Below are 23386 nucleotides of genomic sequence, written 5' to 3' on the forward strand. Positions count from 1 at the left end.
CGTACTGTGTCTGGGTAGGGTATTCGTCTCACACAGCGACATGGTATTTCAGTGGGCTAACAACTATAAAATCGGCATAAGTCCGGACTAGTACAAGCAGCCACGCACGTACGCACGCACGCGCGGGCATGCACGTCGCTATATAAGTGCAATAATCTTGGACGCAACGTTAAACCCCATTTCACCTCACCTCATCACCTTCGGGCATATTACACAAACACGTACAAAGGCAAGTCAATTGTTCACCTGAAAGGACGGAAAACACATGGTATAAGTCAAAACATTAAATCTGATCGGACATCATTTTTTACACTGCCGCGTCTAATTCGGACATGAACTACACATAAAGATTTGTGAAAGCACAGCTGAGACCTCGAATGTTTCAAACAACTTTTGAGGAAGAGTCGTATGACGCTCTCCGAAATCCTCACAAAGAGAGCCTGTACTGTGAGCGGTTCGATCCCTGGCCGTGTCACACCAAAATACATTAGAATATGGTTCTGCCTTGGAATCGGCATTAATGGCATCAAACAAGGATAGGTCGGGTCAGTATACTGTGTCAACATTGGATATCTTTAACTCAAGAAATAATGGACAATATGCTCCTTCTCTTTGCTGATGATGTAATTTTTTCTATTCTGTAAATGACTTGCAAAAACAGTTAAATGTGTTACAGAGTTACTGTTCGAAATGGAGCCTTGAAGTGAATCTAAAAACCTCAATGATGTAGTCCTTAGAAAAGGTGGTATTGTTGCAAAACATGTAAAATGGTTTCTTGGTTCATATGTCTTGAGTGTAGTCACTTACTATAAATATTGAGGTTTTATGTTCTCCTCTGGATTGTCATGGTCTATGACATGTAAGCAATTAACTGAATCGAAAGCCATCATGCCTTTTTATAATGTTTCAGGAAAAATAGTTGTGTTTCTTTTTTCAAAACATGTGCCATTTTTGAAGGCAAAATTATGCCTATACTTTTGTATGGTGTTTGAAATATGGGAAGCTGTATTACGCTGCAACTGAAAATGTTCACACTTCATATTTCAAATGTTTTCTAGGTGTTGGTAAGTTTGCCTCAAACAGAGCAATCCTTGGTGAAACAGGCCGTAATAATATTTTTGTAGCCACCCAATTAAGGGTAATTAAGTATTGGATTGAATGCCTGATAGATACCCATATCAGTGTCACAAAATGTTTTAGGCACTTCGTGATAATGGTAAAAATAATTGGGTTTCAGATGTGAGAAATCTATTATTTGTTAGTGGCTTTTCATATGTATGGATTCCCCAAGATGAGGGAGATCCACAGTTATTGTTATATTCATTTAAGCAAAGACTACAGGATATATTTTGTCAACAGTGGCACCAAAGTATTTCTGAATCATCTTATCTTAGCAGTTACCGCAAAGTAAAATCATTGTTACAGACTGAAAGATATTTAACTTATCAGAGCTAAATGTAAACTTAGAATTTCATTACACAATTTTAATGTAGACTGTGATATTGTGAACTATATTTGTACAAACTGTTCATCCGGAGAATTTAAAGTAAAACAAAGAATCTGCTTTAATGTTTTTGAATCGCAGAAATGTTTCATTCTGTCAAAACATGATGGTACACCACTATTCAACACAACTAAATCAGGAAAAAGGAAAAACGTATTCTTTGATCTATGGCGGCATATTATATTAATAAATGTGGAACCATAGAAATACTTACACATCCATCTTTTAACGTCAAAATCAATTAGTAAGAATTGGCACAGCTATCTCGCCTTTTGCACCAAATGCGATATGTTTGGGTGGATTATCGAAACGGGTTATTCTCTTGTGTTGACGTTTTCTATTATCATAGATAAAGTTTGAAGAGAAGATTGAGGCATAGAATAGGCATCCCCATGGGCACCAATTGCCCTTCCCTCCTAACTGACATGTTTCTTCTTGCATAGAAATCGGAATCTCTGATGCGATTGACAAAATGGAAACGATATTTTGGTCAAGGGGCTTTTAGGTTCTGAATGTGATAATGATATGTCATATTATACTTTGTGATGTTCTTTTTGTGATATCTTCGAATTTCTGATATCAATAAATCACCTCTTCACACCAATTATCCCTTTGCTGTACAAATAAGGAATGCGGCATTTCAGAATGTCAGGTTTAGTTTTCAACATAGCCAAGATGTCTTGAAATAATTAGGAGATAAACGCACAGTGTTTGAAATTTCCATTTATGTTAGACCGAACTGATGGTCTCTAGATTTATTTGAAACCGAACGTGTAGCATATTTTTAAATGAGGTGAAAAAAAATTATGTACTTTTGTTACCTTGTAACGAAATATTCAGAAAGACATTTGAAAGGAGACGATATTTTCTTTCGATTTATGTATTTTCACAATGTTTTATGATGCTAAACTTTCTGGGCTTAATTTACCTGAAATGGTTAAACTGGCTATGATAGAGGTAAGCTCATCATCACTGAATTATGCCAAGTTCGAACCACATATGGAAAAAATGCAGAATTAAAACAAATCCGAAACCCATCACGTATGTTGTATTGATTTCAGCCGTGTTGATGGTCAAACTCAAGTAGTGAGACTGCGCAGTGAAACGGTCATAAAATCAGACGCATTATTTTGAATCCAAATTGATTATGTCAAATGTTATGGATTGTCAAACCAAATTCGAGTATTTCACGTAGTCATGGTGGAATAATTCACAAACAAGAAATATATCCATCAACTTAAATACATGATAGACATGTAAGGCAACAATATTGTTGTCTGGTACATGCAGCTTATATGTTGTAGTATACTCCAAGAAATCACATTGATATACCAAAGTTATGATTCGAATTTCTTATATCTGGCAATGTTTTTTTGTTGTTTAACGCCGCACTCAGCAACATTCAAATTTAAAACCGACGGTCTGTAATTAATGCAGTGTGGGCCAGACAATCAAGTGATGATATCATGAGCATCGATCCACGCAATTGGGACCGATGACATGCATGAACCAAGTCCCCGAGCCCGACCACTTGATCCCGTTAGTCGCCTCTTACGACAAGCATGGGTTATTGAAGATCTTTAATAATAGTAACGCGGATCTTCACGGGTAGATATCAAGATTTGGTTCAGTGAGGTGACCGTGGTGGTTCTAGTAGTAATACGTGGTCGGCCGCGTCTGGTAAGGGTACGTTGTGTCATATTTTTGCAGTTCACTTGCTGTAAGATTGTGATGGCATTCAAATGAAAACCAAACGTGCATACATGTCATGTTGGTGTGTTTCGGCACCAGGCTCTCACACGGTTATGGGTTCGTGATTGTCCCATCTTTTCACAAAACTTCTACAGTTACATTTTCTTTCCACACAAATCAATCCAGTCTAAGCAGAAATGACCAAATCATTTTTGGCATTGATTTTGTATGGATGATTTGAACACTCTGTCAGATGTTTACGAATTTTCTACTTTTACGTTTCTTTTTTCATTCAGGGAACATAATTGTTTTTCCCACCTATTGACAGGTATTTTCCTGTAAAAATCCGTAAAAACATAAAAACAAGTAACAATACGTGGATTATCAGAAGGTTTCTGAATACTTATAAGGCACATTTATGTATTATCGATCCCTGAATAAATTAAATTCCCCTCGTAAAATCTCGCATAATGATGTCAGAGGACACGCCATTTTGTAAATGTTGATCACCGGTTGTGATGTCATACGCCAACTTGTACACCTTGTACATCACTGGTTATTTATTAGAGGTGAAGGTCGGGTGGTTAACAATGAGCTGTGTTGTTACGTATTGGATTGGAAACACTACTATTTGAGTGAATCTGAAAAAATATACCTGCAACTGGGACACTGCGATCCACTGTAACATGAAACGTAAATCGACTAAAATGTGCGTCATGGTGAAATTGGTATCCCTTATACTTCAAAATACGAATTTACAAAAACTGAATTTCACAATATGTTTGTTTTAATTGAGTAACAAAAAAAATGTCAATCATTTCTCAAAAGAAAAATGTATTTATCTTAAAAACAAGTATTTAAAATGTAAAGAAATTCTATGTTGTCATTTTGGAAATTCTGCTGTCAAAATGTCTCCTCTGAAATGCTCAAATATTAATCCTCTTCACATTTCACGCCAATTTGTTTAATTAGAGCACTGCCAATTTTCAGCAAATCAGAAAGCCAGTTGCTGAAGACCAGTTCTGACCCGGATCTTTAAATCAGAAGATCACCGTGTTGGATTTTGCCATCTCTGTATGTGCTGGTGATAACCTGTAACCCGACCTCGTCGACCTCGACACGGAAAGAATTACGCATCAGATCATGTTGAGTTTTCTACCTCCTGCTTGCCCAGTCCTCTCTTTAAAGTAAACAAATAAGGTCCTCGTCTGATGATAACTGAATCGCCGACTGATTCATTCTTTATTTTCACCGAATCTCCTTCCAAAATAGGCTGACATTACCGCAATCCTCATCTTCCCGATGCAAGGGAGATAACTCATTATAAAGGTCAAGTTTCCGCCCTTGACGAACAAGGCTCGAATTATAAAGTTATATTTTGGCTGGACAAACGAGTCTTTGCATAGTCCAATCAAAATCGCAAAACGAAATAGACAACCAATCCATAAACAACATAGCGCCTGACGTGCAAATTTCGGTCGATTGCAGACTACCATGCACTGGGCGTCGACGGATATTTGGAAATGTTTTCATGTTTTCAAACAAGGTGCTCAAGTGAGGGTAACAGGTGCGCTTCAAGAGGTAACACCTATTTTATTACAATATAGATCTTGAAAATCGATCAGACAGTGTCGACTGGGCGCCGCCATTTTGTTTGAAGCAAATGCATGTGAAATAAGAGAAACTGATTTGTCAATAGGAGGGACATAGAAGGGGCGTAACTTGTAACAGCCAATGGTGGGGCAACGATTGAGTCACGAAATTCCAGACTAGTTCGGCAAGGGTGGAAATTTGATTTTTAAAGTCAGTTAACCCCGATGCCTCGGGAAGATGAGCAGCTCTATATATTGTCAGTAAATATACTGAACAACAAAAGTTCCTGAAACATTGAATAAGATTTAATGCAAAGTTATGTTTTTTACCAAATCTGAAACAATTTCGGTTTGCAACAGATAAAAGAATCCAGTAAGTGTTCAAATGGTTTAATTTGCCATAGTATCTTCAGAAAATGCGTGATTCCATGAAAAAAACCATGAACATGCCAAAATGTCAATTTACAAATCAATAGCGTGTGTGTCCACCTCTGGTTGCGATGCAAGCAACACATCTACGTCTCCTGGAATGGACCAGGCGTCGCACAAAGACCTGTGGGATATCTGTCCATATTTGCTGGAGCATGTTTCGAAGTTCCTGGAGTGTCTGTAAAAAACGTGGTTGACGTCGAAGGCGCCGATCCATCTCATCCCACATGTGCTCGATTGGTAAGAGATCAGGGGAGCGAGCCGGCCAAGGGATGGCATTCACGTTGTTTTGTTGAAGAGAATCCTGAACAAGTCGGGCAATATGAGGCCGGGCGTTGTCATAATGAAAGGTAATGCCTGGGCCATGACGACGCAAAAACGGTAGAACAACTGGGCCGATGATCACGTCGCGGTAGCGCTGTTCATTCAGATTTCCCTCTAACACTATCAAACGGGTCCTCTGTCTTGCTCTAATCCCAACCCATACCATAACGCTGCCGCCCCCGAACCGATCTTCAATGACACAATGATTGACGTAACGTTCACCTCGACGTGGGTACACTCGAATCCGTCCATCGCTGTGGTTGATGTGAAAACGAGACTCGTCAGTGAATAGAACTTGTCCCGCTTGCATGGCCGTCCAGCGTAGACGCTGACTGCACCAATGTAGACGTGCTTGAGGGTGGTTTCCTGTCAAAATGGGACGTCTGGTTGGTCTTCTGGCGACAATCCCTGCACATCTGAGGCGCGACGTACGGTTTGTGAAGATATTCGTCGAAGGCCAGGGATGCTTCTTGCAGTCACTGTTGCTGACTGGAATCGATTTCGTAGGTGTGTTGTTCGAATCCAGTTGTCTTGTCGATTATTGGTTATGCATGGCCTGCCACTCCGAGGATGGTCTCTGGCTGCTTTCATCTGTTGCCAACGTTGACATAAACACCAAACGGTGTTTCTGTGGACGTTAAATTGTCTTGCAACATCACGTTGACTCGATCCTGCTTCAAGCATACCAATGGCTCGCAGACGCTCATTTTCGGACAGGCGTGGCATTTAATAATGTTGAATAAATTGCGTATTTTGTTGTTTTTCTGAGTGGTTGTTGTCAGCATGATGCTAAACAATGCATATGGATCCCGTGAACGCACATGTTTTTTTTATACCTATTCTTGGGTAGTGAAATGCATGGGGCTTGCATAAACGTAAACTTTTGCATGGAATACATGTTTTTCTGTAGCACTTGATTCCATATATGTACTACAACACTGAAAACCAAACTTTACTTCTTTGAAAAATAAACTAAAATATTGGTGTCACAGGAGCTTTTGTTGTTGAGTATATAAATATGTATCTATTTTGTGTAAAGATAGAAACAAGTGTTATTAAAAGTGTTAAAAGTGTTATTTAACAACATTTTTTTAAACAGGCAGGAATATAAGTAATTCATCTAAAACTTGAGTAAAATGTGTTACACCTATCAAGATCTGTGACTCCTTTTCGGAACGTTCTGAGATCGCTGACCTGTGTACCATGTGTAGTTGTCATCATGGTAGAACCTCAAAACACTGACGTTATCTCTTATATGTCATCAGATTTTATCTGACGAATGGTTCAGGACTACGATTTGATCCCACTTATAACAAACTGGTTTCCGAATCATAACATCGTGATTATGGTTTTAAACAAAAGTGGTAAACGTCAGAATTTGTTTGCTTGTTTGTTGTTTAACGCCTCACGCAGAACCTTTCTCACACATGGAGTTGATATATATTTGCAATCGCTACTTTCAAAGCGGTGTTAAACCAAACTATGACGAACTCACTCACACACGCACGCACTCTCAATAACATTTAAAGAGGTACTTCGAACGGTTCTATAAATTGGTGCACACAATTATAGGCGCCAAGAAAGCACGGATACAGTTTTTTGGGAAGGGAGAGTGCAAAACGAATTCAAATAATCTGCGAAGCAATTTGCGTTTTGAAGTCTATTTTTTTTTTATTCAAAACATATCACCTGCTGGGTAGGTGGTTTCTGTGGATTATCAAAATATTCGACGCTTTAACAAAATATCTGATGTCTCAGTTAGTCAGTAATGTTTACAGAAGTGTTCATGTCTCTCATATAATGGGTTTCCAAACAAAATCACCAGGTGAAGGAGAATTCACGCTTCTGCTTCAGTGAGAAAAATTCAACATCACTACTCATAGGTTTGGAATCGCATTTAAGAACACATAACAATTGACAAATATGCACTCTGTCACTCCTCATCCTCCCGTATATTGTACATGCCACACTTGTTGTAAAACACACATTTGAGTTTGAAAAAAAGTCACGAAAGGCGAGCGGAATTAGGCACGGCCAACCTGATTGGCTGACCTACTTCATCTTCCCGAATCAATTGTGTGAACTAACTATAGCCGTCCAAGTTCCACCCTTGCCTACCTTGGCTGGATTTTCGGCCGTATATTTCGTTGCTGTAAACAAAGGGGCCAAATGGCGAGTGACTTTTCTCTACTGACATGGAGGGGGTACTTTTTTGTATTCACTGATCAATAACGAATTCCTCTGGCTTCACAGTGAGTCGTTGGGCCAGCCCAAGTTGACTATAAATGTTCATCCCCAGACAAGACAAACTAACAAACTAGTTGCCATCTCATCACAAACCAGTCAGGTTTAAGGTCCAGGACATCGAAATCCTCCCCCAAACTATCCGACAATGTTCTTTTATAGTTGTGATGGGTTATCTGTAGTCATTGGTGTATGTATGATGTAGGCTATGAATGTATCCCTACACTCGCCTTTTGTGTGAGGTGAGGTAAAATGGGGTTGACCGTCTCGTTCATGATTATTGCACGTGTGTGTATGTGGTTGTTTGTACTAGTCCCGACCAATACCGATTTTATAGTACTATACCACTGAGATACCATGCCGCAGTTTAACAAGAATACCTCACTCAGACACAGCATGATGACTCCGTCGGCCCCTGTTCATCTTCCCAGGGCAAGAGAGTTTACTGACTGCAAAAGACCAGTTTCCTCCCTTGCCGATCAAGGCTGGTATTATAGAGTTTTATGTTGGCTGGACTAACGACTCTATGCATAGTCCAATTAAAATAGCGCACCGAAATCGAAATCCGGTTCGTAAACTGTCATGCAGATTTCGGTCGATTGCAGGATTTGCAAAGTATGTGCACCGCCAACTCGTTGTCAACAGATATTTTCCTAATCTCTTCATGCTTTTAATCAAGGTGCTCACTTGATTTGATGCACTTCGCGATGTAAGACCCATTTAATCACAATATAGAACTTGATTATCGATCAGATCGTCTTGACTGGGCGCGGCTGATACGAGAGATGGAACCTGATTGGTCCATAGCAGAGGCTTAGAAGGGACATAACTCATAATAGCCACTGGTGAAGCTACGATCGAGCCCCCGAATTCCAGCCTAGTTCGGCAAGGATGGAAACTGGACGTTTAAAATCAGTTAACTCTCTTGCCTCGGGAAGATGGCCCCTGTTTAGCCCCTTAATGCCGAGCGCCAGACAGGGTAACAACAAGTACCATCTTTCAAGTCATTTGGTATGATGTGACCGGGGATCAAACCCGCGACTTCCGCTCCCCGGGCGGACACTATACCACTAGATACCATTTGATGCCCCGTGATACCCCAAACATTCTTTTATGTCATGACAGAATAACTAATATTAGCTCACTTGTGCACAACAGCAAATCCAAGAAGGCCAGGAGACGTATACCATTTGCTTTATTTCTTTGTAAATCCCGAAAGCAAGTTAAAAGAAAACAAAATGCAAAAGTCGTTGGCCCTCTAAGATAGACATGTCTTCAAATAATATAAGCAGATACCGTGTTGATTTTCCCCTAGAAATACTTTCAAATATCAGTATTTGCACCGAAACATTTTCAGCTTTGTGAATCCCTCTCTAGTCAGTGATGAATGCGCAACCATATCTTGAATCCATTTTCAGAATATTATTCTTTGTATTCTGTCAGACCGGAACTGTAAAACATGAAAGGGCGTCTTCCATTATACAAAACAGTTACATATTTTATCACTTGCCGCTAATGATAATTATTGTTTACAGTTTGTGTTTGTTCCTGGTGAAAATATGCAGTCTGTGGAGTTATTTTTGTTGACGTATTTACTTCGGCTATGTAGTTATAAACGGGCGTACAGGCTTTGCGTAAATCCTCAACGCGAATTTACATGGTATGCACGCCTGCTTACACGTTAATACCTCCATAATCTGTACACATATTGAAGGTAATGCTAATTAACATGATTTCCTGGTTTTTACTTTTAAGAGGCATAACCCGCCACGACAAGAAAGGCATGCCGTCACTTGAGGTTTATAAAGACATTTAGAAGAGACAAAAATAACATGATTTTCTTTTAACATATGATGTCTTTTGTGCATTCGAGATTTATGCATTAAGATTTAGAATGACAATACATGTAAAGTATTCAGAAGCATGTATACACAAGACCATGACCAGAGTTTTTATTTCAATTTCCAAAAGCCAGATTTTTCTTTGTGACGATCAGCGCCAGCATCTGGTGTGATTTCACCTTTGCCGTGCAATTGAATGTGTTCTTTCTACGACGATTTCAAAACAGTGTCATGAGACGCTTTATCAGAGGTTGTTTGATACGGGTTACAGCATTGGTGGCGCTTTCAGGAAGTGTTGTGTTAGGCAGGTGTAGGACACTTCAAACTTTGCCACATCAGTGATCAAAATGGTGTGTCATGTGTTCCCGTGTTTCTTCAAAGAACATATGTCCTCGCGAAACATGTTGGATATCCTGTGAAAACTTGTGTTGTGTAAAATACCCACTGTTCTGCTCTTCCTCCATGCATTAGTCCTAAACATATCCTGTCTGGAACCAAATATTGTATTGTTCATAAGCTTTACCTAATTCCCGAGGACGCAATCCTTACACGTGGTTCTGCAGACCCGGGTTCGTTTCTGGTTCGTCTCGCCCATGCAGCTGTCCTTGAGGCAAGTCCTTGTTCTAGTGTCGTCGACAAGGCGTTGTTTGGTGGTACAGTCAAAGTAACAGGCGTTGCTCTTCCACGGAGTCCAGTCAGTAAAATCTGCAACGGACGTCCAATATAAGTACATGAAATAAAGGCTTGATCCACAAAAGGACATTACCTCTTTGTTTGTTTGGTAGGGGTGGAGGTGGGTCGAATATTTACATACCGCCCTCATATAGCTGGAATATTGTTGAGTGTGGCATGCTATCAAAATATGTTAAATGATGGTGCTTGGCGCTCGACGAGAGCAAGGACTGGTCAACAGCAACATATATCAGTGGGCCTGCTCTATCTCAGTTGGCCTGCTCTATCTCAGTGGGCCTGCTCTATCTCAGTGGCACTATAAAACTGACTGAAATCTGGACTAATGAAAGCCGCCACACGCAAACACTTTGCTATATAAGTCCAATAATCTGAAACGCGACCTTAAACCCCATTTCATCTTCCCTCTCCCGTGAATATCTGGGTTAGAAGTTTTCTTCAGCAATCAATGTCTGTTGTAAAGGGAACTAATTGGATCAGTTAGGCATGTTCACTGAATTGATTGATGTTTGTCGTCGTATTCCAGTTGCGTGTGTTTTCATGCCCATTATGGCAAATATTGGATTGTCTGGTCCAGACTCGATTACTTCAGACCGTCGTCATAAAGCTGGAATATTAGTAAGAACAACGTAAATTATACCACTAGGATTCACTATGCCCATATTCGATATTTTTCGTCATTATTATTCGTAACGACCAGATCCCCTCTGTGGTGTAGTGGTAGAGCACCCTCATGGAGAGCGGAAGGTCCGGGGTTCCATCCCCGGCCGCGTCATTCCAAAAGACGTTAAAAGATGGTTCTTCTTTTTACCCTGTCTGGCTCTTGGCATTCAGGGGCTAAAACAAGGTCTGGTCGGCTCGGAGTCAGTACACTGTGTCTGAGTGGCTATTCATGTTAAACTGCGGCATGGTATCTCAGTGAGCTAGCACTATAAATCGGCATCAGTCCGGACAAGTACAAGCAGCCCCAAACGCACGCGCACGTGCATGCACGTCGCTTATTGAGTGCAATAATCTTTGACGCGACGTTAAACCTAATTTTAACTCAACTCGTAACGACCAAAACAGGCACAACGCGCCAAGGTCGGACGGGAGTCGAACAAGCCTCGGTTCGACGGTTTTACATCGTCACGTGATGACCATCGCCGTCGTGATCCAGGCAGAAGGCCTCTTCGTTTGAGTGAGTGAGTTAGGTTTACTTTATGATAGGAGGCACGGGTGGCCCATTCGTCTAAGGCGTCGCGATTCGCTCTGCAGAGTTGCGTCCCTTCGGCAGGCCAGAAACCTATGATTGTGGGTTCGAATCCCGAATCGCCCCAATTATCTTTCTAGGTTTCTCAGCACCATACCCGTGCTACACCATACACCATAACCCTCGGTCGGACGGGAGTCGAACAAGCCTCGGTTCGACGGTTTTACATCGTCACGTGATGACCATCGCCGTCGTGACCCAGGCAGAAGGCCTCTTCCTTTGAGTGAGTGAGTTAGGTTTACTTTATCATAGGAGGCACGGGTGGCCCATTCGTCTAAGGCTTTGCGATTCGCTCTGCAGAGTTGCGCCCCTTCGGCAGGCCAGAAACCCGAATCGCCCCGATTATCTTTCTAGGTTTCTCAGCACCACATCCGTGCTACACCATACACCATACCCAGGGGTAACGTCTGGCACCTGCATCACTTTTGGCTTTCCTCCCACATTAAGCTGACGCGCCGTGATATAACTGGATTACTCCACCATACGAGGTATATGTTCTAAGTGTTCTAATACGCTACTTTTTAACGCTACAACGTAACAAGGACATATGTTTTGTGCAAACGAGAAACGGGAATAGACATGTGGTGAGAGAGTAGCCGTAACCTACAAGACGGCTTGTCCCCCTTTCGAAGGCTGACGTGCGTCGGAACGGCGCAAGCCAATCAGAATTATAATATTTTATACTCTTCAAAAATAGAAACACAAAACCGATATTGTTGGCCATAAGAGCAAACTTTACGGACCAAGATGTTCAAAATGAAGAGGTTTAACGTGTTATAGTGTCAGTGACAAATTTCCGGGATCAAATGTTCACACCCAGGACATGCAAACCATTAGTCGGGAAACACGTACGATTCGGAAAAACGCACCCAGTGCAGTAAAAAAAGGGCCATGGAGCTGCACGTGCAGCAGTACTATGAACGGCATTAAAATGCAGGTTTTTTTATTGCTTGGCATCTGCGTCAATCGAACAGTGACAGCTCAACAACATGCCATGATTAACAGAAGTGCAAAGAAACAGCGTCAAATGCCGCTTGCTAGCTGGGGAATCCCGATCAGCTGAAGCCAGTGTTTTCAATGTAGCGCCGAGCACCATCACAAGGCTATGGGATCGGTTTCAACAGCATGGGTCAACACGTGATCGGCAAAGTTCGGGAAGCCTAAGAGCAACCACCCCCGACCAAGATCGCTACATTCGACTGCGCCACATACGTGAAAAGACCATCACAGCCACTTCAACCACATCAGAAATATCTGGACTGCACAGATTTTCCGACCAGACTGTACGAAACCATTTAAGAGCAGCAGGTCTACGAGCAAGACGTTCTGTTCGACGCGTCATATTGAGTCGACAACATCGCCAACAACGACTGCATTGGTGGTTAACTGCAATGGAGAGATGTCTGGTTGAGCGACGAATCGAGATTTCTCGCCCATCGAGGGAATGGATGGGCACGGGTCTGCAGACATCGGGGAGAACGATACGCCGGAAACTGCGTACATGAAGTGGACATGTTTGGTGGTAGTAGCGTTATGATGTGGGCGGTTATCCCTCATCATGGCAGAACATTTTTGATCGCTATCCAGGGCAATCTTACGGCTCAACGATACATCAACGAAATTCTCCTGCCACATGTCCTGCTAAATTCAGCCAACGGCAAAGGTGTATTCCAAGAGGACATCACGGATCACAAGATCCTGTCTATACAACACCAACATTGATGTTCTCCCCTGGCCCTCCAGAACCCAAGATTTGAAACCGATAAAGTACCTGTGGGATGAATTGGATAGACGGCTACGCCGAAGTCAACCACAACCCCAGACGTTGCAGCAGTTGGCTTTTGCGTTGCAGGCAGAGTGTGGGCTACAGAATCACATATCCAAGGAAGGTGATTCGCATACTCGTCTCTTCCATGGGCAGGAGATGTCAGGCCGCTATCGATTCCAACGGGCGAAATACGCGTTATTGATGGTAGCTGACCTTCACCTTGGACTTTTCCTATGTACCGATAACTGAGAGGACTACAATGACCAAATGTTCTCTCCACAACATCTAGGCTACCTCACACAAATCTGGCTTTGTGTTTCTTATTTTGAAGAGCATATATATTTTTTTAATATGTATATATATATTCCTTGTTGGCATGTTTGATAAATGGGATAGAACCTTTTTAGTAGCGACATGTGCGTTAACATTTCGTGTCACCTCACTATTGTCACGAAATCATATACATAATACATGGATTTTAATGACCAAAATGACGAAATAACGAAAACGTGGTTATGTTTGCAAATTTGATGACACAAATTTCGTGCATTATGCCACATATTGTCCAATTGTTGTATGCTGGGTTTGGAGGAAATGTGACACGCCAAGTATAAAAACGAGAACAATAACATTTTGATTTGATCAATTGTAATAGTGTTTAATGATAGGGCCTGCCATTGATTATGAACTTTGACCTTTTATTTTATTCCTATAACAAGTAATTCATTTTGCATTTTTTATGATTACATTAAGCAATAAATCTAAAACAGATCTAATCATTTGGAAGATATAAATGGTTAATTTTAATCATATACTATGTTTACTTTTGAGAAAGGAGGGGTTAAAGAAGATAATAAAGAAGATATTTACCTACAGTGTACTCTAATCTCGTACCATTGTAAGCAAATAGGAAATCTGACCAATGATGAATTGTAACATTGCTTCCACGGAAGATCCTTTTGGATGTACTACACAAATTAAGACAGCCGTCATCTGAAGAAGAAATAAAGAAAACATTGTGTTTATCGTGTGTGGATTATAGTGTACCGTTTTAAAATCAGATATTATACTCAGATACTACACATGTAAATCTAATCACATTCCCAAAGGAGATCGGGGGGGGGTGGGGTAGCCTAGTGGTTAAAGCGTTCGCTCGTCACGCCGAAGGCCCGGGTTCGATTCCCCACATGGGTACAATGTGTGAAGCCCATTCTGCTGTTCCCCGCCGTGATATTGCTGGAATATTCCTAAAAGCTGTGTAAAACCAAACTCACTCACTCACTCCAAAGGAGATCACATCATATGAGAACCCTGAGCAAAATTTGACAATCCAATGTAAACCACGGATTGTGGATTATTGAGCCAATCACCCGCCGGCTTTCTGAATGATTCTGTTTTAAACACCTCGATTCGGAAATGTCCATCTTAGCTAATGAAAATCCCCACAAAACCCAGATATACTCTTTATGATACACCCGTTGAGGTGTACATGCCAATACCCCCAAACGACGGAATGTGTAAAATATCCACAACAATAATATATTAAGGCGGTGCTACTTTGTTTTCATTTGGTTCCGATTTAGAAGCTTCGACAGTGAGCAAAAGGTGGTCCCGTAGGGGTGGCCATCTTCACGCGTACATGTATCGCGTCAAAATTAAAGATGTGAATATAATGAGATTGAAATCCCTCCAAACTGCAATTTTGGTGATATCCTTTCACTTGACTTACTTTAAACCATGTGGATAGACTCCATCTTACTTCCTTCTCTCAATACTATCGCCACTAATGCCGTCTGTCTTACCTTTCTCATTGGGGATACCCTCTGTTTTACCTTCCTCTCTGGGGATACCTTCTGCCTCACTTCCATCACTGAGGATAGCCTCTGTCTCACTTCCATCTATAGGGATACCCTCTCGCTCATTTCCATCTCTGCGGATACCCTCTGTCTTACTCCCTTCTCAGTGGATACCCTCTGTCTCACTTCATTTCAGGGGATATGCTCTTTCTTACTCCCATCTCTGGGGATACCCTCCGTCTTTCTCCCGTCTGAGAGGATACCCTCTGTGTTACTACCATCTCAGGGAATACCCTCTCCCTAACTGTCATCTCTGGGGATACCCTCTGCCTCACTCCCATTTCAGGGGATACCCTCGGTCTTAGTCACATCTCAGTGGATACCCTCTGTCTTACTCCCATATCAGGGGATACCCTCTGTCTCATTTCCATCTCAGGGGATATGCACTGTCTTACTCCCATATCTGGGGATACCCTCCGTCTTTCTCCCATCTGAGAGGATACCCTCTGTGTTACTACCATCTCAGGGAATACCCTCTCCCTAACTGCCATCTCTGGGGATACCCTCTGCCTCACACCCATCTCATGGGATACTTTCCGTCTTATTCACATCTCAGTGGATACCGACTGTCTTACTCCCATCTCCGGGGATACCCTCTGCCTAACATCCATTTCAGGGAATACCCTCTGTTTTACTTCCGTCTCAGGAAATACCCTCTGTCTTATTCCCATCTCAGAAGATACCCTCTGTCTTACTACAATCTCAGGGAATACCCTCTGACTAACTGCCATCTCAGGGGATACCCTCTGTCTCACTTCCATCTCAGGAAATACCCGATGTCCCACCTCAAAAGATACTCTCTGTTCTTCTCCAATCTCAGTGGATACCCGCTGTCTTATTCCCATCTTCGGGGATACCCTCTGTCTTATGCCCAACTCAGAAGATACCCTCTGTCCTACTCCCATCTCAGGAGATGCCCTTTCTCTTACTCCTATCTCAGGGGGTACCCTCCGTCTTACTACCCATCTCAGGGGATAACCTCTGTATTACTCACATCTCAGGAGATACCCTCTGTCTTATTCACCGAATAAGAGGATAACCTCTGTCTTAGTCCAATCTTATTGGATACCCTCTGTCTTATTCCCATCTCAGGAAATACCCACAGTCTTATTCCCATCGCAGGAGATACCCTCTGTCTTATGCCCATCTCAGAAGATACCCTCTGTCTTACTTCAATCTCAGGGGATACCCTCTGTCTTATGCCCATATCAGAAGATACCCTCCGTCCTACTCCTATCTCTGGGGATACCCGCTGTCTTATTCCATCTCAGGAGATACCCTCTGTCTTATTCCTATCTCAGGAGATACCCTCTGTCTTATGCCCATCTTAGAAGATACCCTCTGTCTTACTCCTATCTCAAGGCATATCCTCTATCTTACTACAATCTTAGGAGATACCCTCCGTCTTATTCCCATCTCACGAGATACACTCCCTCTTACAACAGTCTCAGGGGATATTCTCTGTCATACTCGCATACTAACATCCATTTCAGGGAATACCCTCTGTCTTACTACAATCTCAGGGGATACCCTCTGTCTTACTCCCATTTCTGGGGATACCGACTGGCTTACTCCCATCTCAGGGGATACCCTCTGTCTTATCTAAATATGTAGGGATACCCCCTGTCTTACTTCAATCTCTGAAGAGACCCTCCATATTACTTTCATCTCTGCCCCAGCCTCTAACGTTCATATCTCTGAGGATACCCTCTGTCTTATTTCCATCTCTGTGGATACCATCTGCCTTACCTACATCTCAAGGGATACCCACTGTCTTATTTTCTTCTCTGGGGATACCCTCTGTCTTATCTTCATCTCTATGGAGGCCATCCGTCTTACCTGCATCTCAGTGGATACCCCCCATCTTACCCCCATTTGAGGGGATACCCTCTGTCTTCCCTTCATATTAGGGGATACCCCCCGTCTTACTGCCATTTCGGGGGATACCCTCTGTGTTATTTCCATATCAGGGGATACTCCCAGTCACCTTCATCTCATTGGATAACCTCTGTCTTATCTTAATCTGTGGGGATACCCTCTGTCTCACTTTTATCTCAGGGGATAACCCCTGGTTTCCTCCCATCTCTGGGGATACCATCCGTCTTATTTCCATCTATGGGGATACCATCTGCCTTACATACATCTCAAGGGATACCCGCTGTCTTATTTTCTTCTCTGGGGATACCCTCTGTCTTACCTTCATCTCTATGGAAGCCTTCCGTCTTACCTGCATCTCAGGGGATACCCTCTGTCTTACTCCCCTCTCAGTGGATAACCTCTGTCTTACTCCCATCTCAGGGGATACCCTCTGTCTTACTCCCCTCTCAGTGGATAACCTCTGTCTTACTCCCATCTCAGGGGATACCCTCTGTCTTACTCCCCTCTCAGTGGATAACCTCTGTCTTACTCCCATCTCAGGGGATACCCTCTGTCTTACTCCCCTCTCAGTGGATAACCTCTGTCTTACTCCCATCTCTGGGGATACAATCTGTCTTATGTCCATCTCTGGGGATACAATCTGCCTTACATACATCTAAAGGGATACCCGCTGTCTTATTTTCTTCTCAGGGGATACCCTCGGTCTTCCCTTCATATAAGGGGATACCCTCCGTCTTACTCCCATTTCAGGGGATACCCTCTGTGTTATTTCCATATCAGGGTATGCCCTCCGTCACCTTCATCTCATTGGATAACCTCTGTCTTATCTTAATCTGTAGGGATACCCTGTGTCTTACTTCTATTTCAGGGGATACCCTCCGTCTTACTTCCATCTTCTGGGATACCCTCTGTATTACTTTCATCTCTGGTAATGCCCTAGGTATACGGAATAAACGCTGTGTATTTAGCTCACCAAGTCTCGCTAAATAGATTGCATATTCCTAATGAAGTATAGTTTCCATCCCCCAAAACACTCGCGTGATAACCTCTATATACTTACCGTCACATATTCGTACACCGTCACAACAACACTCAAAATTGTGAGACATAACCTCCACCTTTACTTCCCTCGCACCAGTGATGCTACTTTCGATCATGACTTCGCAATCTGCATTGTCAAAATAAGGACCGTTCCCGAAGTTGGGCGTCACAACTTCCTGGACAGTGGTGTCAGCAAAGACCAGACTCGGTAGAGTACAGACTGCAACAGACATATGGCACACATAGATGCTTTCATCTGTCCCTTATCAATAATGCCCAATTGTATCAAGCACTGGCCATTACAATAGCCAATTCAAGGTGAAACTACACTATACTTCTCGGGAACAATTGGGCATTTCGTTTTTGATTGTAGCTTTGTCGACCAGTCGTGTAGTTTATCGGGTAGTTCATACATAAAGCTTACCCAAATGTCTCAATGTGTGGTAACGGTCAACAGTCCATAAGAACAGGGCACCTGGCATATGCAAATGAGCCACAACACAAGAGGGGGTTCACAAGCAAGTTCCCATGGTCAGTAGCGACTGTGTCCAGTTCATGCATTGATGCAGACATGGCACCTTCGCCTCATTGATTGTCGAGTCCTTGTCTAATGATATCGGCATGTCCTTTGCACTCGACAAATGCAACATTCTTCATTTGGAACGTGGCAAGGTAGAAATGTTAAGATCAGTCAGTATACCTGGGGGAAGGGGGTGACTTATTGACCATCTCGTGAAAGGTCAGGCCTAGACATACTTAGGGAAGCAGATTAGGGACAAACTCCAGAATGCCTGTATCAAGAAACAACTTTGGGCAGAGTACAAATGTAGACTCAAAATCTGGAGTTCAGAGCTGAAGTAAAAGCCACAAATACTTATGCTGTACCCCATATCCTATTGGTGTTGTTATTAGACGAAACAAGAATATTGACGGTATTGACACTCTCACACGAAGCATCATGTCAGACAATAGATCCAACTACCCCTCACTCTTCCCTCAATCGCTTATATTTACCAATCGTAATGGCAGGGCGTGGTTTGATTAACGTTGAGGCTCTTCAGGATATAATGGTTTTGTGCACTTTTGCACACATCTATTTGTCTCATGATCCTCTTGTGAAGCATGTCAAGACTAATTATGAAAAGAAGGCATTCAACCGTATTCGTAAACGAGCCAAAGATGTGGGACAGAATTTCATTGTCAATATTGATTTTGTTAAAGCTTCTGTACTGCTGGACGATGTAAACCAAGTATAGTGCCATATCAAATCGGCCCAGACTCCGTTTTTTTCAAGGGGAGGCTATCGGAACGAGCACTGCATCGAGTTTATGTGCAGTGTGTTCAGAAAATGAGCAACCCTGAAGAGTCCTTCACATGAATGAAGTTGTCTGGCCTGAAAAATTAAAACAGAAGCCTTTCTGTTTGCTGCTCAAGATCGGTCACTTCCACTCGAAACCGTCAATATAGGATTTTGCATCAAAATGTTAGTGTGAAATGTAGATTATGTAATGAAATGAGACTGTCAAACACATTGTCAGTGGATAGCAAGCTTTGGCACAAATACAGTATCTTAAGCGACATGATAGAGTGGCTCGATGATTGTATTACCGTCTTCGCCATGCTTGTGGTTTAGACACAGAGGTCAATCAACGGTTCGGCCAAGAATATGTAGAGGGCGTCATGGAAAATGATAAATACAAAATTCTTAGGAATAGTCCCGTTTCAACTCCAACAAACCTGATCTCGTCCTTTTTGATAAATCCAATGTATATCATTGAATTTTCTATCACTTTTGACACTAATGTTATTGACAAGATTGAGGAAAACATGGCAAATATGCAGACCTCACTTTCGCAATGTCACGCTTGCATCCCAAGTACCAAGCTATCCGACTGCCCATTGTTCTCGGTGCCTTAGGTTTGGCACCTCCCAATCGGTTATCTGACATTGGGTGAGTACATGGGTTTTCGGCCAGGAATACAGGCCTTCTGCCAATCTGGATAATGCAGAATGCTGCAGTGTTGGGGAGTCTTCACATTCTCCAAAACGTTCTCGGTGATTTCGATTAGGTAGCGCTTCCTTGGAGCGGTCCCATTCACTGTTTGGGCTTTTGTAAAGGGACGAGGGCCTTTGGCTGATTAAGAACAAAACGTGACTTTTCTTGTAGGGTAGACAGACTTGGGACAGGGTTTATTCCAATTCCGCTTCCTCTTTTTAGGTTTGAGCATTCTACCAATGACAACATCATGCACTGACTTAACCCACGCTGAAAAAACATTAAAAATGTTCTATTTTGTGGCCTATGTTTGGCTGGAAAGAAACTGGTTTTGAGTGTTTCTTTTACATGAGTTTGACTGAAATCATCCATGGAGAAGTATGACAGAAGAATATGACTTATTGGTGATTATTCTCATGTCATCACATACAACAAGGTACACGGTCAGTAAAAATGATACTTCACTAATTGTTCTGATAACTTAAAAAAAACTGTAAGGAAACCCCTATCGTATCCATACATTGGGTATGATGTCTTTCATGCAAATAATGACCACATCTCCTCCCCTAAGATCACTGAGCTAATCTAGCTTGTTACTCTTGATTAAAAACACCACACCTTTAACCTGTTTCAAGTTCCCATTTTAAGTTTACATGTTGTGGTAGCAATTTTGTGACGGACCTCGTTTTGGGGTTATATATCCTAGTTAACGTGAGAGAATGAGTGAGTGAAGGGAAAAAGCCGGAATTGATGCAGGTTGACAAACTGGGGACGCACACGAGCCCTAGTTGGGTGCTGATATTAGAGTGATTACTCAATGATTAACTCTGTGTTTTTTTCGGTTCATTGGGGCACAGTGGATTCTTGCAAAAGTGTGCACATCACTATTTTTAGTCATACCTCAAAACGGACCGAAAAGAATCAATCCTTATAAATAGGTTCGATATTACATTATGTGTTATGCATACCCAATTAATGAAAAACAGTTATATTAATCAAAGCAGACACAAAATATAACGAGATTGATTAAAATGTCCTGCGTAGGAATACATATTGTGACGTGACATGAATCAAGTTTGGATGATGAATGCATGACTTTAGATCACAAGCCCCTTGCATGATAATACAGGTGAGCAGGAAGGCAATTCCATCAACAGCAAAATTGGGATTCCCACATATTCCGTAGTGGTGAAAGTAGTCATCCTCGGTGGGCATGGCTGATTTTTTTTTACATTCATTTGGAAATGAATACTATTGAACACGTGACCATTTCAGCTAATCAAAATGCAGGAATTACAATGAACATAACAAAGGTTTAAACATAATCAGGTGAATCTCTTTTTGTCTGTGATCAGCAGATCCTGTCAAATGCACAACTTTATTCAAATGGGCCCCCAGTTTCCAAAATACTAAACACTGTGGCTACGACTTACTGTTCTCTTCGAAGTCTACCTCTTGATACGTCATGACAAATGTCGAATTTGTGAATGAGAAATAAACTCTGATGTAGACAGATCCATGGTAAACGTAGGTGGGTGCGCCTCCGGCCTCTCTCATATTTGTGATGACTGCTGCAAGCCTCTGCCTGTTGACTGACGGATCTATACAAGAATGAACAATACTTAAAATCAAGAACAATCTATCTCAATGGCACGGCTATTTTGTAGGGATAATTTGCATAATTTCATATTGATTAATGTTGTCTGACATCATCATTCACTCGCAGCGATGAATATTGTCCTAAATCACAGTGGTGACAGAGAAGATGACAAGAATACGAATACAAAATTACACAGCAATGAAAGATGAGTGAAGCCTACTCAATCCGATGTGGAGCTGTTTAAGCAGCATTTTATAACAACAGAACCTCCCGGTTAGTTTTAGTAGACAACCATGTATATATTGCTGGGGATATAGTAATCTGTCCCTGGAACCTCATTGGCCAACAATAATGCCCCTTAATTAGTTGAAATGAAATGAATTCTAATGAGAGGGTGAGATAAATTTTAAGTCACATCGTCAACATTCATCCATATGGTGACTATCAAGGGTTAAACATAATAAATACATTGAGGCTTACATCTAAACCTGCCAAAAAAGGACAGTAGTGAATGAGTGAGTGAGTGAGTATGGTTTTACGCGGCTTTTAGCAGTATTCCAGCACAACCAATAGGCTACCCACGACCGCCCAACGAAGGAAAGTAAAATAACTGGTCGTATCACAGAAAAAGATTTACAAGTAGTATGGAATCATCAAATGGACATCATTGTATATAACAATACCTTAAAAATAGATCGACAACAGTTGAAGGTAGATCAGCATACTTGGGATCATGGAGATTCTTAATATACACATGCACACAAGTTGAGCGCCACAAACCATATTTGTGAGCTTTTACTTTATCAGCAGACCATATCAGGTGTCACATAGACACCCTAGGGAGTGCAGAGTCTATTGCACGACAGAAACGTCAGTAACGTGTGTATCATCCATCGACATTGACCACAGCTTCAACCCTACGACTCATACTCATTACAAGAAGTTGAATGCTTCTCAGAGACAAACGGATCCATTCTTCATGAAGTCCGGCTTCAAGACCAGCGAGATTTTGAACTGGGGGATCACGATGTCTGATTTTCCGGCCAAGAATGTCCCAGAGATGCTCAGTCGGATTAAGATCCGGACTACAGGCCGGCCAAGGAAGAGTGGCAATAGCTTCTTGATGCAAATAAGCAAAAACTGACGGAGATATGTGTGGTCTAGCATTGCCGACCATGTAAACAGGTCTTGTCTGAAGAGGATGGTTGTCAAAATGAGAGACTACCACTGGACGAAGAACGGCATCTTGGTATTGTTGGCCATTCAGGCTTCAACAATTGTCAACAGCGAAAGTTTGCAGCCGAAGGAAACACAACCCATATCATGACAGATCCCCCGCCACATGCTTAGACCTCTGGATGTTCCTTGGTGCAAAACGAGTGTTATGTTGCCTCCAAACACGTATTTGACCATCAACAGTTCGTAGCAGCATTCGACACTCGTCTCCAGTTGGCCAAGTTCCATCGACTACGGGCACGACACCATATCAGACGATTCCGCATGTGCCTCTCAGTCAGTTGAGGATGTTTTACTGGTCTTCTGGCGTTATAACAAGCCGCTCTGAGGTGATGCCTTACGGTCATCGTCGAGAGTCTCTTATGGGTAATCCACTGCAGTCTTAAATCTGTTGAAGTGGCATCTGACTGTCCTGAAAAGACGTCTATCCCCTCTGTTAGAGG

At 42.1% G+C, this 23386-nt stretch overlaps 1 protein-coding gene across 1 annotated transcript; it reads right to left on the reverse strand.

The window, feature by feature from the left end:
• Positions 1–9002: 9002 nt before the first annotated feature.
• On the reverse strand, positions 9003–22635 carry LOC139448014 (uncharacterized). The gene is made up of 6 exons (XM_071229519.1): positions 22629–22635; positions 21541–21708; positions 18131–18331; positions 14231–14329; positions 10150–10331; positions 9003–9235 (listed from the first exon to the last, which is right to left on the reverse strand). The coding sequence occupies exons 1-5, from the start codon at positions 22633–22635 to the stop codon at positions 10150–10152; spliced, it is 657 nt and encodes a 218-aa protein (XP_071085620.1). The 3' UTR covers positions 9003–9235.
• Between the last annotated feature and the right edge of the window lie 751 nt (positions 22636–23386).

Source organism: Haliotis cracherodii, unplaced genomic scaffold (genome assembly GCF_022045235.1).
Source record: "Haliotis cracherodii isolate W230 unplaced genomic scaffold, xgHalCrac1.p SCAF_7, whole genome shotgun sequence".
NCBI lineage: Eukaryota > Metazoa > Mollusca > Gastropoda > Lepetellida > Haliotidae > Haliotis > Haliotis cracherodii.

Excerpts from the sequence above, each read along its gene's own strand:
- LOC139448014 (XM_071229519.1), bottom strand. Across the intron at positions 18,332-21,540 it reads GGTAGACTTCGAAGAGAACA|TCTGTACTCTACCGAGTCTG; the intron begins GTAAGTCGTAGC and ends TGTCTGTTGCAG. Across the intron at positions 14,330-18,130 it reads CGGTGTACGAATATGTGACG|ATGACGGCTGTCTTAATTTG; the intron begins GTAAGTATATAG and ends TTTCTTCTTCAG.